This window comes from Syngnathus scovelli, chromosome 22 (genome assembly GCF_024217435.2).
Source record: "Syngnathus scovelli strain Florida chromosome 22, RoL_Ssco_1.2, whole genome shotgun sequence".
NCBI lineage: Eukaryota > Metazoa > Chordata > Actinopteri > Syngnathiformes > Syngnathidae > Syngnathus > Syngnathus scovelli.
The window spans coordinates 4,565,339-4,585,772 of NC_090868.1; the positions used below are offsets into that span (position 1 = coordinate 4,565,339).

Consider the following 20,434-nt stretch of genomic DNA (forward strand, 5'->3'; position numbering starts at 1 on the left):
TTTTTTTTGTAAATTTCAATGGCATTTATAAATCGAGCTAGCTAAGATAGCGTTTATGCTATAAACACAAACAATCCAGGCAGAAAATGTGATCGAGCTGTCACTATGGAGTATTTTTGGAGTCGATTATCTTTTCGATTATTCATTGATTTATCGAATAATAGATTACCATTTTGTTTTGCATTAAAATCTATTACAAAAACCTTTCCCCCAATTATTTTGGCTTATTTAGAGAAAAAAAATGGTCATCGATTAATTTGATAATGATTAATCGTCGAATAATCAATTAATTTGGACACCTCTAAAATCTGACCTACGGCGACCTTGTCAGGCAATATAACCCAACAATAGCGCAATCAAGGTTGTATTTAATGAATAAAAACAAGCCACTAAAGTTGGAGAAGTTCATTAATTCAAAATGGAGGAAAAAGGCCGGATAAGATCGCCACAAGGGACATAAAGACAAGTTGATTACAATATCATCTTAAAAAGAAGAAGGGGGAGAGAAGAGAAGCGGGTGTTTTGCTTCTTTGTGACAGGGCGCACCCTCCTCGGTCCGAGGGGGTCGCTTTGAATCCCTAATGAGGGAACTGTTGAACGCCTCCCGGGAATAATGCAAAGCTCCTTTTGGGAGGAATGTCTTTATCCCTCCCTTCATCCCTCCCTCCAAGGACGAGGAACAAATCTTCAAGCGGCTTTAAAATCTCTCCGGTGAAGAAAACAAGACAATAAAGAATGTAAACAATGCAAAACTACAAACATATTTGTATTATGAAGGCTACACAATAGCACAAGGCCGTCTGGCCATTCATTATTGGCAAAAATTGGAGGAAATGGGTTCTGAAATTACATTTTCTGGGCTCTTCAGTCTAAGTGCACGGCCGCAGACACACATTAATTTCCGGAGGGACTATAAATCAAACGTCAGATGAAGACAGCTTCATCTTCAAGCCATTGGCCGGCTGAAATGAACCTAATGGAACGGATTTGATGAGAAAATGTTATCGTCACGCTTTTGGCAGGCGGGCAGGCACCTTAATGGGATGTAGATGTGACTGGAGCATTTGACATACACCTCTTGACAAGGTGGAAAATATTATTAACTGTTTCATAAAGCATCAAGCATCACTGATAAATGTGAGCAGCCATTTTGCTCATGTTTCTGTGAATGAACACAAGATTTTAGGCGAGGAAGGGGTCCGCCCAAGCTAGTTATTTAAAACCCTTGCAATGCTGCCATCTACTGTTTAACTTTAGTACTTAAGGATAATGCGGTATTCCTTCCTGTCAAACGTGTCCGACTGCGTTTGCTATAAATTTACATCGCACGGGTGGGTAGTAGGGTATATTAAACTCTCGTTGTACATAAAATTTGTGCGTTTGTGGAAAAACACCAAATGACTTCATCGAAGTTATAAAAAAGAGACAGGGAAGTCGCCAAAATATTTTTTCTCCGAGAGGTACCTGAACGCACCAGTAAGTCAGTGGTTGCTCGCGAACGCTGCGGTTACTGCAGAGGCAATTGGAAAACAATGTTGCGGAACGGGGAACCAGCTACATCTCGATGACGAAATAATGGTCCGTCGATCCAGAGACAGTCTTCGGATCAGAACCGGTGAGTCCGGCGGTTCTGATGAGGCTGAAGAGACCGCAAGGTGGCTTCCGCCATGGATGCGGCTGTACCTCTACGGAATGCACGGTGTCACCCTGGATGTACTGCTTTCCTCGGCCCGAGGGGTTCTATCCGACCGGGACCCTAAGTTAGTGGGCTTTTCCTCACCGTATCTATGCGTGGCGCATTCACTGACCCACTTTGCGCTGGAGAAGGTCTACTCGAAGAAAAGGTGCTTTCAAGGAAGGCCTGTGGTTTTTCATCTGCTGATTTATCCGTCTGTTTACATCGGGCTGCAGGTTCTGATAGAGAACATCAACAACGCACTCACTACGCAAGTGAAGGTCCTACCAGGGACGCACTTGGTCCTCCATTACATCCTGGCTCTTTATTATAGTCAGGTGTTCCACAAGGGGGTGTCTAGGCTGCAGTATCATCCCACCAAGGGAGTCCGTCCTCTCCAAAGCCTCCCTGGGTATATCCGCTTCATATTTTTTGGAATGCAGGGCTTTCTGGATGAGGTGATGTTCACCTCGGCGTTCAACCTGGTGGAGAAGCGAAGCCTGACGGGTCACACGTCCTTGTGGTCCTTCCTCATGTATGGCAGCTGCAGCTTTGTGGTGGAGAAACTCTACCTGCACCTGCACTTTAAAAGAGGTTGGGAGACTTGGCGGAGGCTCCCCATCTACATCTGCTTCATCTACACCTGGGAGCTGTGCTGGGGTTTGGTTCTGAGGCAGTTTGACGCATGCTCATGGGACTACTCGCACTATTCGCACAACTTCATGGGACTCATCACACTCCTCTACCTGCCCGGGTGGGCCTGCCTGAGTCTCTTTCAAGATGTGCTGTCCAACATCTTGCTCGGCATCAGGTCCACCGGAGAAACTCGGCGATGGAGCGTGAGCGGCGGGGAAGTCAATGGACGGCCTCAATCTCGGAAAAAAAGACTTTAAAATTGACGATTTAGTGTAGTTGTGTACGGTTCTCGAGGAGTAAAAAGGGAGACTTAATAATCACGTGATAGTCCACCATAAGTTGCTTTTAGCGGAATATTTTAGTGAGCATGTTGTGCTCGGATCATGCGTATACTATTAAACGATACCAAAAAAAAAACTTTCACTGTGATGATCAAAACAAATGTCGGTAAATCCAGTTCAACTAGTTGTCATTGCAGCTACAGGCCATGAATTAAGCCACCGAGTAACTAACATTTTCTTTCATAAAGCTTCTCGTCATGACAAACGTAGCATCAAGTTGTAACACGAGAAACTTGTTTGGAAAGACACGTGAGAAAGACCGGTTTCCATGTGATAACATCGACTTGCACTGTGGTGAAAAGAAAAAAAAGTGAAATAAATCAAATGGTAAATGTTCTTGTGTCTGACTTTGTATTTTTACTTTAAAACATTCGAATGACAACATGATCATGATTTACAGTACGTCTAACACTTGTCAAAAAATATAATTTGAACCTCTAGATAGCGCTAGTGATTATTGAAATTGAAGGTCTATGTAAAAAAAAAAAAATCCAAGTGTAATCTGTTTTTTATTCTACAATTGCTCTCTCTAGTGCTTACAACAATCTCTGCTGTGCAGTACGTATTTATCAGTCGTTTTTAAAAACGTGGGGATCCGATTTTTTTAGGTGTAAAAAATCCTTTTATGTATTTTATTTGTAAGGATTCACAAATTTACCACCGCTGCAAGCAAACAAGAAAACTACATACACTTAATATTTGAGTAAAATTTATGGATTAGAGCCTCGAGAAAAAATATGTAAAATTACAATTTTATCCATATTATCAATAAATACTGTATGTTTGACAAATAAATCTTAAAATTCTCTCAATATGAGTATTTGTCTACTAAAGCGGTGCGATTGTAGTGAAATGCTGCCCTCTTGTGGTCAAAAAGTTATATGACTGAAGTTTTATTTTTACAAAAGCGTATACAATTTTTTTTAATATTCTTTGACATTTTTATTCCACGTTATGTTGCCTGTTGAGAAAAAATATCCATCTTCCCATACTGACAAATTATATGAATGCCAAAAACATGTTTAAATATGTATGTGAAAGCCTGCTGGGCACGTTTTGCTCCCCGACCGAAAATATAATATTCATGTTGTCCTCTGCCCTCCTTCTGTTTATGTAGCTCTGACAAATATTTTATTAGGGTAAACCCCTTCTACTAAATGTCGGAACATACACAACATGACCAAATGACATTAGCTGTCACTGAAATAGTTTCAATTGTTCCTTTCAATTGCGTAATTTACCTTCGAGGGATTTGGTGATGAAAGCCAACACAAGCAGAGCACGAGATGTTTCAGAATTCCCATCAAAAGGGAAGTGAAGACAGTTGTGTTCTCTCTGTGGCTATCTCAAAAATCAAACCAGGTCGAGCAATGCAGCATTTCCGGCGTTTTTTTTTTTTTTTTGTCTTCCACTTGTCAGTCAGGTTTTTCAAGTTGGTCAAGCAGTGCAATGTAGTGAAATTGGGTTGACCAAAGACCACGAGGAAAAATACCTGCACATTTTTTGTTAACGCTATTAAAGTGAATCAGAAATAAAATATTTACGGTAGGTGAGAAAAGTCTACACACCCCTGTTCAAATGGGTGTGCACACTTATGCAACTACATGATTTCAGTTGTTTTTTTTTATTTATCTGCTCTCAAGGTTGTATAGACGTTTACAGAGGATTTTATTTTATTTTCGCTACAGCGCCATTACGCGTAGCACCTCATTGATGAACCTGACTGAGCATGTTGCAAGAAATATCCTCAGGCTTGCCATTGAAATAAGCATGAGTCATGCAAGCAAGTAGTCACAAATGGCTATTAGGCATTTTGAGGGGAAATAATAACCCATTTTAAAAAGGGGAAGATGATGCAAATATATAATATCTTGGAGATGACGTGGGAACATTAGACTAAATATATATGCCTCAACCCCCTGAAGGTGCCTACAGTAACTAGAGCAGTCTTAATTTGACTTAAATGTATTATGGACTATATTTAGTGCATTGTGATGAATCATCCTAGCAGCTTTCAGAAAATTAAGACTCAAATCCAGAGGGAATGAATCCTTACAGTGCTCTTTTCTGAGTGCATTAAGCAGCACAATCTTATCTCATGATTAAAATTTTAATCGGGTGCTTTAAAGGTGATTTTAGATTTGCATTAATTTGAGTTTTTGAAGTAGATCACACTCTTATTATTATGCTGGCAACGTGCACCTTGTGTCTTACCTCCTCCCATTCTGAACTGCACACATTCCTGTTATAAAAGCCAGGGGCGGACGGGACCGTACCACACCTGAGGACGATATAGCGAGAGATGTTATTTACGGTATAATCATAAAGATGTCAAAATACAAGCATTTTATAATCATATTTAATTGTGGTAGTAATTACGTTAAAGTGTTTTTTGTGTCTTACTGGTTTATTTTGAAGTGCGTGGGACGCAGCCGTAGGAAGCTGTAACCCCCATTCCACAAGAATGGACTCGTCCTAACACTGCCATGTTGGATGGAACTGACTGCGGGCGCTAAGGCAGCCGGACTTCCCAGGAAACTTTTTACCGTTTTCCGCTGTATTTCGGGCCCATTTTCGCACAGAAACAGAATCTGGCGTCTTCTTCAACACTTGTGGCATCACAGTCGTGCGACTATCGAGTGAAAGCGACTTCTGTCTGACTCGCGCAAGAGAGGGGGGATCGGACGGAGGAAGGCCACGGATGACCCGGGAATTGTTTATGGATCTTTCCGGACTCCGTTTACCTTCTTAGAGTAAACGTTTGATTAACAATGAGTGGACTTCACCCACAACGACAATCAAATGTCAGTTCCTTACTACTGACACCTCAAGAGAACGACTACGTTTTTTCACACCTTGGCAGGAAATGCATCGTAAGTTTTCATCAGCCAACTTGCCTTAATCGCTTTACGCTTCCTGTTTAACGACGCTCGTTCCAAGTTAGCTTTTCCCTTTCTTTGCCTATTAGAGGGGGGGGGGGGGGCGTTTGTTTTGACAACCGGGGCGGCTAGTCGGGTTAGAGGCGACGTACGTTTGGGACCCTCGCAGTCGATCCAAATTGAGTTGTAATATATATATATTTTTTTTAGTAGGCCTCGACGCCTTTAAATTGACGCATGACACACCTGAAGTCACCCAGGAAATGTTGCTGTCCGTCTTTTAACTCCGCCACCACGCCGCAACTGAGCTGTCGTGGCGTAGGTAGCGTAAGCACCTTAGTTAGCTGGTAAATCAATATCCAGCTTTTTTTTGTGTGTGCCGGTATTACATAACGTTAGCCGAACCTGGGTTGTTTTCGGGAAGTGTGTCCACTGAAGGAATGTGCCGACAAGACTTGGCAGGGGACAGCGCTGACGAGTGAGAACTCATCGGGGCTTTCTCTCCCACCCCCATCCCCCCTTTTCTTCAGTCCCAAAAGTCCTGCTTTTCCAGTCTGACTGCAGTCAAATGTCACCATCAAAATTAGAATAAAACTAATCAGAGTTATTTGTTATTATTGATTATCAGTACGATGAGTTGTGCCTGATCTAAAAAAATATATTGGTTTGTCCCTAGTGTTAGGTAAATTTGTTTACAGAACAGAACAGCTGATTGCAGGTTGTTACCTCAAGGTATTCATTGATTCCTGAAAGTGAAGTGTACAGTAACTGGGGAAGGGTTTTTTTTTTGTTTTTTTTGGGGGGGTCATTGTCACTCACCTGACAGTAGCAAGCTACATGTACTCCATTTCCTGCCTCGTGACATTTGACAGACGTGTATGCGTTTACCTCACACTGCTCGTTTTGTCTTGTTCCCTTTCCACATGAGCACACAAGTTTTCTGGGGCGTGCCGTAAGTTGACGTTGGCCTGCTCAGAAACACGGCGACAACATTCCTCCGGCGCATTTTGACGATCGTGTCACTCGGAATAAGACGAGGAGAATTAGGAGCATTCCTCCCAATTGTACTAAATCTTTGCATTGCAGAGGAGAGTATTGTCAAATTAAAATGGCCGCCGGTGATTTATTTAATGGCTGTTTGAATGTTTCCTCGATTGTATTCCTGGTTGACTTTGCAAAATGGGTCAAGTGTGTTTTTATTGCTTAGTCAGCGGAAAAATAAGAGGAACATGATTTCATGACTGCTTTGACTCACAGAGATGCTCATTGGTATTCCCTCACTTTTCACCATCAGCAGGAAAAAAGTGGCAGGGGTCCAATCCATGCTGTGTGTGTGTTTGTTTGTGTGTGTGTGTGTGTGTGTATGTGTGTGTGTGTGTGCGTGTGTGTGTGTGTGTGCACAGACTGCCTGATCAGCAATCACCATCCTACAGGAAGTCCCGTGGTCAGAACCCCTTTGGCGATTTGTGCTGGAGAAGTGGAACATGATTCCACTCAATATCACTCCATCTACTTCCTGCCTCCATTAAAAAAAAAACACTAAATCTAACTGCAGCTATTATCTATTTCTACCTCCCGCACAAATGAGGTCAAACTCATTTGGTCCCCTTGTACAAGAGGAGGACAGAGATGAAAAATTGCCCAAGTAGCAAGCGAGCGGGTATAGCTTCACTTCCTGTCGTCTTTTTGACCCTGTCAAGAACTATCAGCAGTCCATGGGCAGATGAAACCTCGGGCTCTTCAACCCTGACGTCATTAAAAATCCCTTAAAATAGCCTTCCTCTTTTACGCTCTTCAACTCACTACTGCCAAGAGAATCTGATTTATGAATGTCATTGCTCAAGAAGTGGTGTTACTCAAGATGTAGCGTTAGCAAAGCAATGCTAACGCTGATGTCATGTCTTCGTTTGCAGTCATACCAGGACTCGCATTCAATTTGGTTTAAAAATATGATGTCATGAACAAGTACATGTCAATTCTGTCAATATTTGACCAAAAACAGGAATCAATGTTTGTGTTCCTCTTGAGTTTCAGAGTCACAAGATGAAACGCCACCCAGTCTCGACCTGTTTTCCCACAATTTGAAAATTACACATGTTGCGAATTACAACAAAAAATAGGTCGTGAGCTCACATCTGGGGGCCGCTTTCATCTGCGCGTTAATTGCTGGGGAACAGAACCCCAAATGGCACGGGAACCCCTGCGGCAACCCGTAAAGCCAACATGGAGCCTGATCGCATGTCTGAAAGTCCGCGCTGTTCATTTGCGCTTTGATTGCGTGACTTTGCGAACTTTAAAGAAGCAGGAAGGATTTCTTTAATAATGTCGACGAAGGGGGGCGGGGGGGGTGTCACTTTTATTAATGCCTGTAAAGTTTTATGGCTTTTGATCAGCTTCCTGATTTAAGCACTAATCCGATCTTGTGTGCAGCATAGTGACACTCGAACTTTTTAGTACCACCAAAAATTTACACTCCTGTACTATAATTCATAATTTGAACATTAATTGATGTTAAAGGTAATTTTAAAAAAGTCACATTTAAATGTAACAAAATTTGTGACATTAATTAGTCCAAAAGTACAACAACTGGTTCATGAAGCTAATTTGAAGCTTCATTTTCCCATCACTACCAAGCATTAACATTCCTAGAAAATCACAATGCTGTGTCAGGGCTTTTTGGCTAAGTTCGTCGCCGTGCTCCGTCCTAGACATTGTCCACGGCAGTGGTCCAGGTGTTCATCGCCGAGCGGAACGCCACCTGGACCAAAAGATGCTGCGGCGTGGCCTGTCTGGTCAAGGACAACCCGCAGCGCTCCTACTTCATCCGAGTCTTTGACATTAAGGTACGTACACGTGACGTTTGGACCGCATCCCAAAACTAACTTTTTTTTTTTTTCACAGGACGGTAAGGTGCTCTTCGAGCAGGAGCTGTACAACAACATCGCCATCAACCCTTCCCGGACTTACTTCATTACATTTGCTGGGGACGTGAGTTAACCTTTTTTTTTTTTGTCTCCTTCCTCACCACATTGAGGATGTATTTTCATCATAATGACAAAAACACACACCCTCCTGATTAATGTAAAACCAGTTTTTAATTTCTTAACCGTTGTGTGCCTCTTATATAAATGGCGCGAAAGTGCGGCGATGAGAAAGTCATCGTCAAAATTGTTTTAATACAAAGAAATTGAAATGAGAAGCAATCACAATTTTTTTTGGTGTTCTTTCTAATATGATTATTTTTTCTTCTTCTTCAACTGTAGTCGAGCCAAGTGGGCCTGAACTTTGCTAATGAGGAGGAGGCCAAACGGTTCAGAGGTCACCTGACAGAGCTCTTGGGCAAAAGGCAAAGGAAATCTGGTAGGGACTTCCTTATTGCGCCTCACCCGCCAAAATACCTTCAGGGATCTAAGCGTGTCATTGTGCAAGAGCACCAAAACACTTTGATCGCCATCTTCAATTGTTTATTTTTACATAAAATGATAAAGCTGATGTAATGTGTCCCCTGTCCTAAGGGGGGCGCTGTAGGCAAACGCAACAACAAGTCATGAATTGAAAATGGTGATTCATCTTTTGAAACCACACTGACAATAACAAAAACATCTTTCATGAAACCATGATGTTTCTTTTCTTCTTCTAAACCTTCCAATGGATCCTCCACTTCCCTCTTCAAGCTTTCTGTCTTTGCTCACAAGGCTCCTTTTCCACACCTTCTCTGGAGAACTTGCTTCTTTTCATCCACTTTGATTCTCTTGGACTTTTTTTGCACACTTTCCGTGGCTGTGATTAAAAACACTTTACGCCAAGCCTTGGTTGTAATCATGTCCATTTGTCTCTGTTCACAGAGAAGAGACGCGATCCTCTAAACGGTACGTTGTCCAACGTTTTCCCGTCTTCCTTGACGTCCCTTTGACCTCCCGTGTTTCCATCAGCAGAGTTTTAATCTGAGATTAGGCATGCAAGAAGAGTTACATAAAAAAAAAAAAAAAATCCAGCGCTAAATCCTCAAATAATAGGCCGGGATTAGAGCCCAGAGTGTGTGCGGTTTGACAGAAAAGAGAGAAGCTAGCAAAAGTGGGCGGAGCCATGAGGGCGAGGAGCCAATCAGAGCGTGATTTTTTTTGCGGGGATGCAAAGTCGCTCGGGAAAGGCGTTCAAATGAGCGTCAATAACAGCTGCCCTGAAGTGTTGGCAGGCTGTCCACTCTTCCAGATGTCTGATGACGGAGTCTAAATCCAAGCTGGCTTCCGACGCCAACATGATTTGGCTTCTTTTTTTAGACCAGGCAAAAACCACCGTGTTGACTTGTGGATTTTCTTTCGCTTCACCTGGATATGATGCGCCCACCAGAAACCGGTCCTCATTTCTGTCTTGAGTAAATCTCTCCGGAGCTTCTGCGATTTTTTTTGAATGATGTTCTGCACCACGTTTCTGTCGGCTCCCTCGGAAGACCTCCCTCGCGATAGCGGCGGCGGCTCGGCCAGCTGCTTGTCCACCTTGCACTGTTTGGTCCTGCCCCAGGACGAACTCTACCCGAATCTAGCGGAGACGTCCTCCGGTCAAGTACGAGCTCGCGGCTTTGTCAGCGACACGATGCTAGACGCCAGGGCGGGCGCGTGCCGCGATAGAGACAGCGGGGGGATTTGGGAAAGGGTGAGGAGGAGACGCAGTCGCTCGGCTTCACCCTTACCGAGCAAAACGCCCAAAAGTCCTTGTAGTGACGGCGCCAAAGGTTTGTGTCAAACTAGCAAAAAAAAAATTTCTAAAAACTTAACGCTGCTTCTCAATGTCATCTTCCAGGTCCGGCACTCCCCATGGCCACCGTGGACATCAAAAACCCCGAAATCAGTACGGGGCACCGTTTCCATAGCAACTCTCAGGTGAACAACATCATGCACTCCACCTTCGCCAAGAGGGAGAAGAAGGGCAAAGGCAAGAAGAAGAGGCTGACAAAGGCTGACATCGGCACGCCGAGCAACTTCCAGTGAGTCACCTGATTTATTTTTTTTACACCTGCAGACGTGTCGCCTTTGATTGTGTTAACTCACGCCTCGTTGCTTTGGCACAGGCACATCGGGCACGTTGGATGGGATCCAAACACAGGCTTTGACGTAAGTAAAGGCTTAAAATAATAACCGCGACAACAATGTAACTTTTAACTCGTATGAATCATCGCGATGAGTTTGTGACACTCCCCATGCTTTTAAATCAAGCCCCGGCCGTTTATAAATGTTGGAAATTAAACCATGGGCTTCCAAATATTCATCTTCGCCGCCCGGCCATGTGGTCAGCCCGATTACGCAAGGAGATTTTCGGAGGGAAGCCAACCTGCGTTTATGTAATCCTTGGACTCGCTCCCCAAAAGCATCCCCGGTATGAGATTACGCTGATGATTTCATTTCATAGGTCAATGCTTTCAAGGCCTTAAAATTGATTGGAATGGATGTTGTCATTCAAATAAATTCTCCCCTTCTTGCCTTTGTTTGCTACGTAAGATGCGAGTATGAGCACTAGGTGGCAGCAGCGAACTTCACAATAAGCAGCAGAGAGTAGGAAGGAAAAAAGAACCCACTTGTTTGCTTTGAACTGTTAGCTTAATGCTAACATACGTGCAAAATGTCATAGACAAGCTTACAAAACTAGCATCATAAACAATAAAAAAACAAAAAACATAATTAACTTATTTTTTTTATGTGTCATCCACACAGTTAAATAACTTGGACCCTGACTTGAAGAACCTCTTCGACATGTGCGGCATCTCCGAGGCGCAGCTCAAAGACAAAGAAACCTCCAAGGTCATCTACGACTTCATCGAGAAGAAGGGAGGCGTGGAAGCCGTCAAAAACGAGCTGCGGCGACAAGGTGGGCCACACGAGTAGTGTCGTCTTCCGGCGCTGAAAAACATAGCTGACACTGCCGTTCACTTTTAAGACGGCGACGTAAGCGGTCCGCTGGGTTTATCCTTAGGGTCTCCCGGGTGTGTTGGTACGTTCCTATGCATGGTCTGCTGTGCCACACCACGCATGATTAATAATATCAGCGGAGGACATCACGCATGTTTTGGTTGAATTAATCTGGTTAAGATAATTTGAAGACATCTTTCCAAGAAATTTCTTGTCATTTCACTGCAAAACCAGACAACATGAAGATAACAAATTAGTTCCAGAACACATTTTCCCATGACTATGAAATAACAAAAAAACGAGTGAGAGCTATGCTTTGTGAAGTGGTTGTTGGTTCCTATCATAATTTAATTTTATTTTATTATTTTTTTTAAATCACGAAAGATGGCTAACAAAATCTGAGTGCTGCCTTAGGGTAACTGCATGATATGTTTATGAAGCTATAGCAAAAAAAAAAAAAGATCGCTGTTAGTGTGCTGTATAGCCAACCAAGGGAAAGGGGGAGAAAAAAAGTGGCATTTAAACAAGCCAAAATTTAAATGTCGGGGCGAGTGAGTACCTGGAAAGAACCAAAATAAGATTTCTTTTTCCTCCAGCTCCCCCGCCGCCTCCATCCAGAGGTGGCCCACCTCCCCCTCCCCCCCACCATGGTTCAGCCCCACCGCCGCCACCTCCCGCCCGTGGGCGTGGCGCCCCACCGCCCCCTCCGCCCTCCCGAGCCCCCGTCTCGGCACCTCCGCCCCCACCACCATCCCGGCCGGGCATGAACGCCCCCCCGCCGCCCCCTCCCAACCGAGGCTACCTGCCCCCGCCACCACCGCCAGCCCACACCTTGGGAGGCGGGCCGCCACCACCTCCGCCGCCCCCCACATCCTCCATCCCTTCATTCGGGGGACCGCCACCCCCACCTCCACCGCCGCCTCCCGGACCCCCGCAGTCATGTGACGCCAACGGCATTGCGGACGGCGGCATGCCTCTCCCCGGAGGCAAGTCGGCCTTGCTGAGTCAGATCCGCGAAGGCGCCCAACTGAAGAAAGTGGAACAGAAGGAGCGCCCCGCCTCCAACACCGGGCGAGACGCACTTCTGGACCAAATCCGACAAGGAATCCAACTCAAACCTGTGAGTTCTTTCCCATCACAAATACTATCCGACTGCTTGATTTCTGACCTCTTGCTTTGTCGCCATCAGAGGGACGAAACAAATGAAACAAATGACTCGCCTCCTTCCTCCCTGTGCCCGTCGGACGGCATCGTGGGGGCGCTAATGGATGTCATTCGGAAAAGGGGCAAAGCCATTCATTCTTCAGGTACGACAAAATTCCGCCGTTTTGCCAAATTCTCGTCTTGACCGCCTCACTCAAGTCTGCTTCTCTTCTCCAGATGAGGACGATGACGACGAAGATGAGGAAGACTTTGAAGATGAGGATGAATGGGATGACTAGTGATGGTTTTTCTTCCTCCTCCCAAAAGTGTGGGATGATTAAGACGCAAAAAATGTTCCTTTCTTACCTAAAAAAAAATCTTTAATTTCAAATCACAAAAATGTAAATGTTCTATCAATTTGCTGTAAATGTTTTGTTGCCTTTTTTTTTTTTTTTTTTGGCTTTTTTTATTAATCTGTGCAATACCTCATTTAATCTGTCAGACATTCTCATATCTGTTGTTTTTGTTTCCAGACGTCCGATGTCTCTTTTTTTTTTTTTTTAACTGTCTTCTGCTTGTTTTCATCTCTCGCCAGACCACCTGTCACTTTGCGCACATTCCCTGCGTCCTGTCACTCTCGTCCTCGTCTTCCCAAAATAACGTGCAATTCTGACATCAAGCTGTCATTGATCTTCCGGCAAGTTATCAGAAGCAAGAGTTCCTCCCTTTGTGTTTTTAGTTGCCAGGGAGAAAAAAAAGAAAAAGAATTATTTTCATATGCAAATTATTTTTGCCTAGCCTAATAATTCTAGTTTAGCACTCATATTTTGTTCTGGGGAGAAAAAAAAATTCTATATAGCTTGAGCTGCTGTCCTCTGTAAATGTGGTCCAGATGCGAGTCTTGATATATAAATATATATTTTTTTTGCACAGAAAAGAGGAGTCGCTGCATGACAACAGGGACACGTTCAGGTCTGTATCACAAAGCGCACACGCAGCGCTTTGTGAAATGAGGGAAAACGGGAGTGCAGCGATTGTATTGACGATTATCGTGCTGCGAATATTTGCTTTCTAACGCAGTATCGATAACAGAAGCTGATACATAAACTGACACTTGTAATTGAAAAAAATATATATTTTAACAATTGATATTTTGTGACAGTCATGCCATGGTTATCTCATTGGACAGAGTATTTTTTTTTTTACCTTTTATCACATAACACTACAAGTGGATTTCAGTCACTACAAAATATTTTTTTTCGCCCCTATCCTTTTCTACGTTACAATATAAAGCAGAGTTTTGTCTATTTGTTGGAATTGGGTTTGTTGATCTTGTAAAATTTGAGAAATAAAGACGTTTTTAGTTTTACACCTCGTGATGCTTTTACATTTATTAGACACAAAGTGAACATGCTTTCAAAATTTGACTAAATTATGATTCGGAAGTGTCGAGTAATGTGAGAAGCCAAACGCTAGCAATGCTGACTCATGTTAAATTACAGACGTAAATAATTGAACAAGCTTTATTTTGAAAAAAAAAATCTCTTGTTAATTGATTTCCTTTTTATATTTAGTAAAGCGGACTGACAGTATTGAATAAGTGTTTTTATCTAATGCTAACAAACGCTAGCAATTACGTTCGCTTGGATTTATGCTAACTGTTAAATTAGCATGATAATATACTAAGCATTTGCTTCCAGTTATTACTTTTAACCTGCCTTTAAAAAAGAGTCTACATAAGATAAAGTGGACTTGAATGTAGCAACTGTAGCATGGAATTAGCAATGAGGCTAAGTTGGCTAAAATGCTAATTGTTGTGAATATACTGTTATAAGTATATACAGTATGATTTTTTTTTCATGATTTAAATGTACAACTACATATTTGGAGCTAATTCATCATAATCACATGCAAGCGCCTCCAATAAAGTGATATTGATGACATTTGGGGCGTTTATTTGCCTGGTTTAACTATGATCGGAAATGTACTTTTATATTGTGAAGGATTAAGTCACACCACAGTATGAAAGGAACCTATTGTTCTTTTTTTATGGGCCTGCCATTGTTTACTCAAGAGTGTCAATAACAACAGCATAAATTTTGTGTGCCATTTTATTTTTAGCTAATGGCCCCAGTATCACATCTCAGCTGTGGACCTTCTGAGAGGGATTAGAGCAAGGTATGTCACTTTCCGCTCCCTCTGTGCATCCATGGTGATAGCATGCATCTACAACCACATGTCAAGTGAAGTATGCAAAGGTTAAAGGTCAACTTAGTAGCTTCGGAGGAAATGTACTTGACATATATTGCGCTGTTAAACGTCTCATTGTATCTTTGTGTTTTTTAATTCCTACATACAGCACAAATGCATCTTTGAATTTTACATGAGGGTCACTGACCACATTTACAAGCAGGAAGTATCCACATTTTACAGCGCATCTCACTGAAAGGGTTTCCCTTATTGGCACTTGGATGGATTGTTATGACAAAGTGTTCCGCTTCCTGCGATGATGGTTTATTCTTGGGAACACTTAGGCCGTGGAATGCATGCACACTGAAGGGCAGAGTCTTAGAAGTATCAAAACATGCAGACCCTCCCACCTAAAGATATCTCATGATAATAATCCTCTCCTTTATATCAATTGGGCGGGTGTCAAATTGTTATTATCGGGTTGTCACTCGTCAGCCATTTTGAATGGCGAGACGTGCGAATGGATGATTTGAATCACTATAAAATGACTCACAGCCGTTTGAAAATACAGTGATCCTTCGTGTTTCGTTTATCGCGGCTTCACTACATGGCGGATTTTTTCTCCAAATTAACAAAATATTTAAAGGTAAAAATAAAAATAAATTGAGGAAACGTGTCTAACCTTTAGGACAATGCTCCAAATGTTCGTTTACATTCCTTTAGAAGTCCGTTTTCGCGTGTTAGCACGATCGCGAATTACCATCTTTCCGCTAACTCGTTAGCCTGCCCAGTATTTCTTGTTGGTGACCGTACTTCGCGGATTTCACTTATTGCGGGTGGTTTTGGGAACTAATTATCCACGATAAACGAGGGATTACTGTATAGAATAAAAATGAAAATTGGATAGGATTCTTCATAGTAATTTAACAAAAAAAATGACAAACAAAAACAATCTGTATTTAGAAATGAAACACATCATAGCACATCATATTTACAAGTTTACAAGAAAAAAAGGGAGAATAATCAGAAGACAAAATTACAAAAAAATCATGTAGCAGTGCAAAAAAAATCCAACTTTTTTTTTAAATCACTGTTGCTCCTCCTGTATCCCAGCTAGTTACCATGGCAACCTTCTTTATATTATCTTAGGTGTAATGGGAGTTCAACCTGTAAATAAAAAAAACATTCCTGAAATAAACTTTTGTATTACGTGTCAACTGACAGTGTTTGTATTGTTGCTACGTCTGCCTTTATCAAACCTCCGCTGAACACTTGCTATGAATAGGCAGCATTAAGTGGTAGGAATTTGGCGGCTGGGGGCAGAGCGGACTTTTTTCCACAGTAACAAACCACGAGGTAGCAAAACACTTCCATTGAAAAGCATGATAAGTATTTTAGTGGTAAACATTCATTTAACATTGGGACAGAATGTGATGCATTTGGGAAGACATCTGTGGCGAAAAAGGTTAGTTTCTCATATCTTATTTAATCATTATTATTTAATTACAGGCTTAAGTGGTAGCTCGAGTTACAAAAATTTAATTTTGGGGAGTTATGAGCATTAACTGTTGGCAGCGGACTTGAACGTAAAGATAACATAACTTGGTTTTATGAAATGCTGCTAGCTTAGTAAACTAGCATTGACGTTGGGGAGATTATAAATCTTATTTAAATATTTGAACAGAATTGAGAAATGATCATACAATAATACTCTCAGGCATATATTCTTTATCCTCAGTGGAAATTGATTGATATTATTCCACCTTGACAATCTTTTTTTTGTCATAATATCTACCTGTAGTATGACTGTGTGTATTATACTGCCCCCTTGTGGCCAGGGTAACACGTCAAAATTAAATTACTGATATTGAGTTTTCTATTTTTACAGTATGTATTTTTTTAATGTATAAAATGTGCCTTGGCCTCATGATAAGATTTTCCTCACCTTTTTCAGGCTCCGGATGCTGCTGTTCCGGATGGAGTCCATCAGCTGGTCGTGGGCCGACCTCATCGGCGTGGACGGCCTGCTGCTGTCGTCCCCCCGCCTCTCCACCGCTACAGGTCTCAGCGCGTTCTTCAGCTCCTTGAGGATGCAGGTGGTCTCGTCCTTGACCTTGCCCTTCTTGCCCTTCTTCCCTTTGGTCTTGGTCTTCTTGCTGCTGGCCTCGTGGGATTTGATCACCTCAGCGATGGTCCGGGTGGGTTTCTTCTTCTCTTGCCGAGAGGGCAGTAGGAGTGCAGGAGGGGGAGGGGGTGGTGGAGGGGGAGGTGGTGGAGGAGGTGGTGGTGGTGCAGGAGGTGTTTGCTTTTTAGCCAGGTTGATCCGCTGGACTTTGGGGGAGGACCAAGGAGAGGATCGAGGTGAGCTGCAGGGTGTTCCTCTCTAGTAGCAAGAAGGACAAAACTGTTGTCAATTTTGGAACCAATATGCTAAAAAAAAAAAACATGCCAATAAGATGGCGCCAAACTACTACTTTTACATCAAACAGCGCTTTGGTGTCATCTATTAGGCAAGATTTTCAACTAACCATCTTGTACCAAAGAACTTTGTTGAACTAAATGGAGGAACTTCCATTGTGCCCAAATAATAACTAATACAAAAGGTGTGCTTTGGCGCCATTTTCCGGCAGCGACAGGCAATCATAGATATTATGTGGGGAGTGCAAAATACTCGTGGATTCTTAATAATCATAAAGAACTAAAACACTTTCTAATAGAAAAGTAGTGCTTTGGCACCATCGTCTGGAATTGACAAGCTATTATGCAAATTAGTTACAAGCAGATCAGAACTAAGCAGGATGTGTTCGCAAACATTATTTTTTTGTTAGCGTATTAGCCTAATGTCAATAATCAATATCCTTGTTTCATTTTTTTTTTTGTCATGTTACCAGCGCTGTGGTTCGTGGATTAGCAGCTCCTTCTGGCGCCCCCTGCTGCTGCAGTTGCCTCTGCTCCTGCAGTCGTTTCTGCCTCTGACGGTCTTGGTTCCTGGTGAGGATGCCCGTCATGCTCATCCTGGGACCAGGTAGGTTAAACTGGTAGCCCAGCTTGATCAAGGTATGGTTTTCCCTTAGTATCTTCACCATCTCCATCTCTACCTGAAGTCAAGCACGCCATTTTGTGATGTCAAAGGTCATTCAGTGGAGCATCAAGGCTAGCTACCCACCTGTCCTCCACAGATGTGTCTCTGGTTGTGGAATCGAAGTTCGGTCAGGGTGTTGTTCCCGGGGAGGGCTTGAACCAAAGCCATGACGCCCTTCCCGCTCACGTAGTTGGACTCGATGTTGAGGCTCACGATGGACGAGTTCTCCCGTAGCATTTTAGCGACGGCGATAGCTACCGGGTCGTCTGCGTGGGTGTTGGCGAGGCTGAAGACGCGCACGTGTGTGTTGGACCTCAGAGCTTCGGCGAATCGGATTAGGGTCTCCTGTAAAAACGACGACCCTATTTTGTAAGTTTGTTAAAGGCAGTCATATAAAAAATAATTTCGGAAGACCGATTATTTTTGTACCTGCGAGATGTCGTCGATGTTATTCAAGTTGACTTCTGTGAGCTCGGGGTCGTCACGAAGCGCTTGCTCCAGGGCCTCGTCCACGACGGTGGGGTTCCCGCTGGCGTTGGGGTCCACGGGTGGAGGGGGAGGAGTCAGTCTAATTGGCTCCGCCCTCTGTGGCTTCAGCAGCTGCGGGACGACGAGCGGCGGTGGCGGCGGCGTTACGGGCTTAAAGTTAGCGTCTTCATCGTCCTCTTCTGTTTCGACCTCCTCCTCACTTTCCTCCTCACTTTCCTCTTCTTCCTCCTCTTCGTCTTCCTCATCTTCCTCCTCTATTTCCTTTTTCTGCTCTTTCTCACTTTCGTCGTCCTTTTCATCTTCGGATTCGCTGTTTCCGTCTGTCACGCGCTCGTCTTCATCATCCTACGTCGAGACGGATTTAATAATGTTACTTTTACAATTTGTATCTTCAATCAACTTCAAATGTAATGGTGGACAACAGCTGTGATGTAAAACAGGCCAATATACTTTTTTTATTATTAGCCATGGGGCAGTTACGATCGTGCCCTATACATTCTGCCTAGCAACAACAACACAGCCATATTCTAAACTGTGAGTTTCATACGGAAAATCTCAGAACCACCAACTTAATGTGCGACACACACGAGATCCTAATTTTAGCCAATTAAAATGATTTTTGCAAAGGATTGTGAAAAATTCACCAGCTTTGCCATTATTGTACTTCGTTGGACTTCATCCACGTGTCCATTGGAATGCAAGAGAAAATCCGCAGGGAGTCTTGTGGTCTATGTTACGCAGTCCTGTAATAGATTTTTTTTTCCACTCAACTCTTGAATTGTATCTAAAGGTTAGATTCCGAGAAGCTCGAAGTAAGACAAAAGGACACATTTGCGTAATTCTCAGCACTGACCGTTTTAGCGCTTGCTCCGGCAATTTCATTTTCCAGGATTTTCTGTGTCTCAGCTTCCCAATATTTCATAAGCGCCTCTCTACTGAAAGTCCCAGTCGGGGTCTTGTCGGTCTGGTCCCTCTGTCGTAGCCCGATGGGCACGTTGGCGTCGGGGTCGATGTCCACCAGTTCCTTCTCCAACTCGGCCAGCTCTTCTGGGCTGAGCGATGCCAGGAGCTCATCCTCGTCCACATCTTCGTACTTACTCAACTCCCGGCGGTATCCGAAACAACTCATAGCTAAAGTAAACGGTCACATAGACTAATTGTAAAAGTAGAGGAGAACTCAAAAAGGGTCTCCAGTCCGAACCAGATCTCTGCTAATATGTCACTGAGTCGTCTAATCTTCCCCCAGCTGCCGCTCCGGCCTTAAGAGAGGGATCAGAGGTGTGCGTAGCAAAAGTGGCGGCCCCCTATGATGCGGCGTCTTTTTTAGGAGGCAGAGCCATGAAAAGCATGTGAGCTCAGAGGCTGCGGCCTGTCATCATTGCGGCGTGTCACCGATGCCTGAGTGGCTTTGTTCATAGCCAAGAACAGAACACGCAACAACACACAAATGTAGACATGGCATCACAAGTGTTGTCCATCAACAAACTTCGGCGTACTCTCCTAGTTATCCCTCTTGCAAACACTAGTGGGCATATTTAAAAAAAAAAAAAAAATCTCTCTCTCTCTCTCTCTCTCTCTCTCTCTATATATATATATATATATATATATATATATATATATATATATATATATATATATATATATATATATATATATATGTATTTAAAATATGTTTTGGTACAGATATATACTATATATAGTTATATATTTTTTACAGATATCTATATAGTTTTTGCATATACATATACATACGTATATTTTTACATATATATATATATATATATTTTTTAGACATATATATAGAGATTTTACAGACATATATGTTTTACAGACATATATATATGTTTTTGCATATATATATATATATATATGTATGTGTATTCAAAAAAAAAATGTTACAGATTTTTTTTACAGATATATATTTTTTTGCATATACATATGTATATATTTTTTTACATATATATATTTTACAGATATATATACGTATATATATTTTTACACACATATATATATATATATATATATATATATTATTAATTATTATTAATATATAATTTTTATATATATATATATATATATATATATATATATATATA

At 42.4% G+C, this 20,434-nt stretch overlaps 3 protein-coding genes and 1 long non-coding RNA gene across 7 annotated transcripts in view; 2 read left to right on the forward strand and 2 right to left on the reverse strand.

Moving 5' to 3' along the window:
- LOC125992364 (uncharacterized) overlaps positions 1-6,020 on the reverse strand; it is a 102,467-nt gene extending 96,447 nt beyond the window's left edge. Inside the window, exons 1-2 of one of the 3 annotated variants that reach the window (XR_011086191.1) lie at positions 5,778-6,020; positions 4,867-4,933 (exon numbers count right to left, since the gene is read on the reverse strand). This is a non-coding gene — a long non-coding RNA (uncharacterized lncRNA). The other 2 variants (XR_011086188.1, XR_011086187.1) reach the window with 2 other exon arrangements.
- Positions 1,306-2,988, forward strand: tmem229a (transmembrane protein 229A). Its single transcript, XM_049761296.2, has one exon. The coding sequence runs from the start codon at positions 1,576-1,578 to the stop codon at positions 2,566-2,568; it is 993 nt and encodes a 330-aa protein (XP_049617253.1). The 5' UTR covers positions 1,306-1,575; the 3' UTR covers positions 2,569-2,988.
- On the forward strand, positions 5,131-13,946 carry waslb (WASP like actin nucleation promoting factor b). 2 transcript variants are annotated; one of them, XM_049761272.2, is made up of 11 exons: positions 5,132-5,525; positions 8,240-8,374; positions 8,433-8,519; positions 8,795-8,891; positions 9,377-9,400; positions 10,332-10,515; positions 10,600-10,642; positions 11,240-11,393; positions 12,031-12,554; positions 12,624-12,741; positions 12,815-13,946. In XM_049761272.2, exons 1-11 carry the CDS (start codon positions 5,424-5,426, stop codon positions 12,874-12,876), a joined length of 1,530 nt encoding a protein of 509 aa, XP_049617229.1. In that variant the 5' UTR covers positions 5,132-5,423; the 3' UTR covers positions 12,877-13,946. The 2 variants fall into 2 exon arrangements, with proteins under 2 accessions (XP_049617230.1, XP_049617229.1); XM_049761273.2 differs by lacking the exon at positions 9,377-9,400 and having other exon boundaries at positions 5,131-5,525.
- A 1,725-nt stretch (positions 13,947-15,671) lies between these two features.
- lmod2b (leiomodin 2 (cardiac) b) lies at positions 15,672-19,660 on the reverse strand. Its single transcript, XM_049761266.2, has 6 exons — positions 19,192-19,660; positions 18,279-18,683; positions 17,934-18,194; positions 17,656-17,865; positions 16,713-17,150; positions 15,672-15,934 (listed from the first exon to the last, which is right to left on the reverse strand). Exons 1-6 carry the CDS (start codon positions 19,465-19,467, stop codon positions 15,908-15,910), a joined length of 1,617 nt encoding a protein of 538 aa, XP_049617223.1. The 5' UTR covers positions 19,468-19,660; the 3' UTR covers positions 15,672-15,907.
- Positions 19,661-20,434: the final 774 nt, after the last annotated feature.

Bases quoted from the DNA above. Each gene is read 5' to 3' on its own strand.
- tmem229a (XM_049761296.2), top strand. From the start codon at position 1,576: ATGGTCCGTCGATCCAGAGACAGTCTTCGGATCAGAACCGGTGAGTCC.
- waslb (XM_049761272.2), top strand. From the start codon at position 5,424: ATGAGTGGACTTCACCCACAACGACAATCAAATGTCAGTTCCTTACTA. The intron at 9,401-10,331 runs GTACGTTGTCCA...GTCATCTTCCAG, and splicing joins GAGACGCGATCCTCTAAACG to GTCCGGCACTCCCCATGGCC. The intron at 11,394-12,030 runs GTGGGCCACACG...TTTTTCCTCCAG, and splicing joins AAACGAGCTGCGGCGACAAG to CTCCCCCGCCGCCTCCATCC.
- lmod2b (XM_049761266.2), bottom strand. From the start codon at position 19,467: ATGAGTTGTTTCGGATACCGCCGGGAGTTGAGTAAGTACGAAGATGTG. The intron at 18,195-18,278 runs GTACAAAAATAA...TCGTTTTTACAG, and splicing joins ACATCGACGACATCTCGCAG to GAGACCCTAATCCGATTCGC. The intron at 17,866-17,933 runs GTGGGTAGCTAG...GCTTGACTTCAG, and splicing joins GACACATCTGTGGAGGACAG to GTAGAGATGGAGATGGTGAA.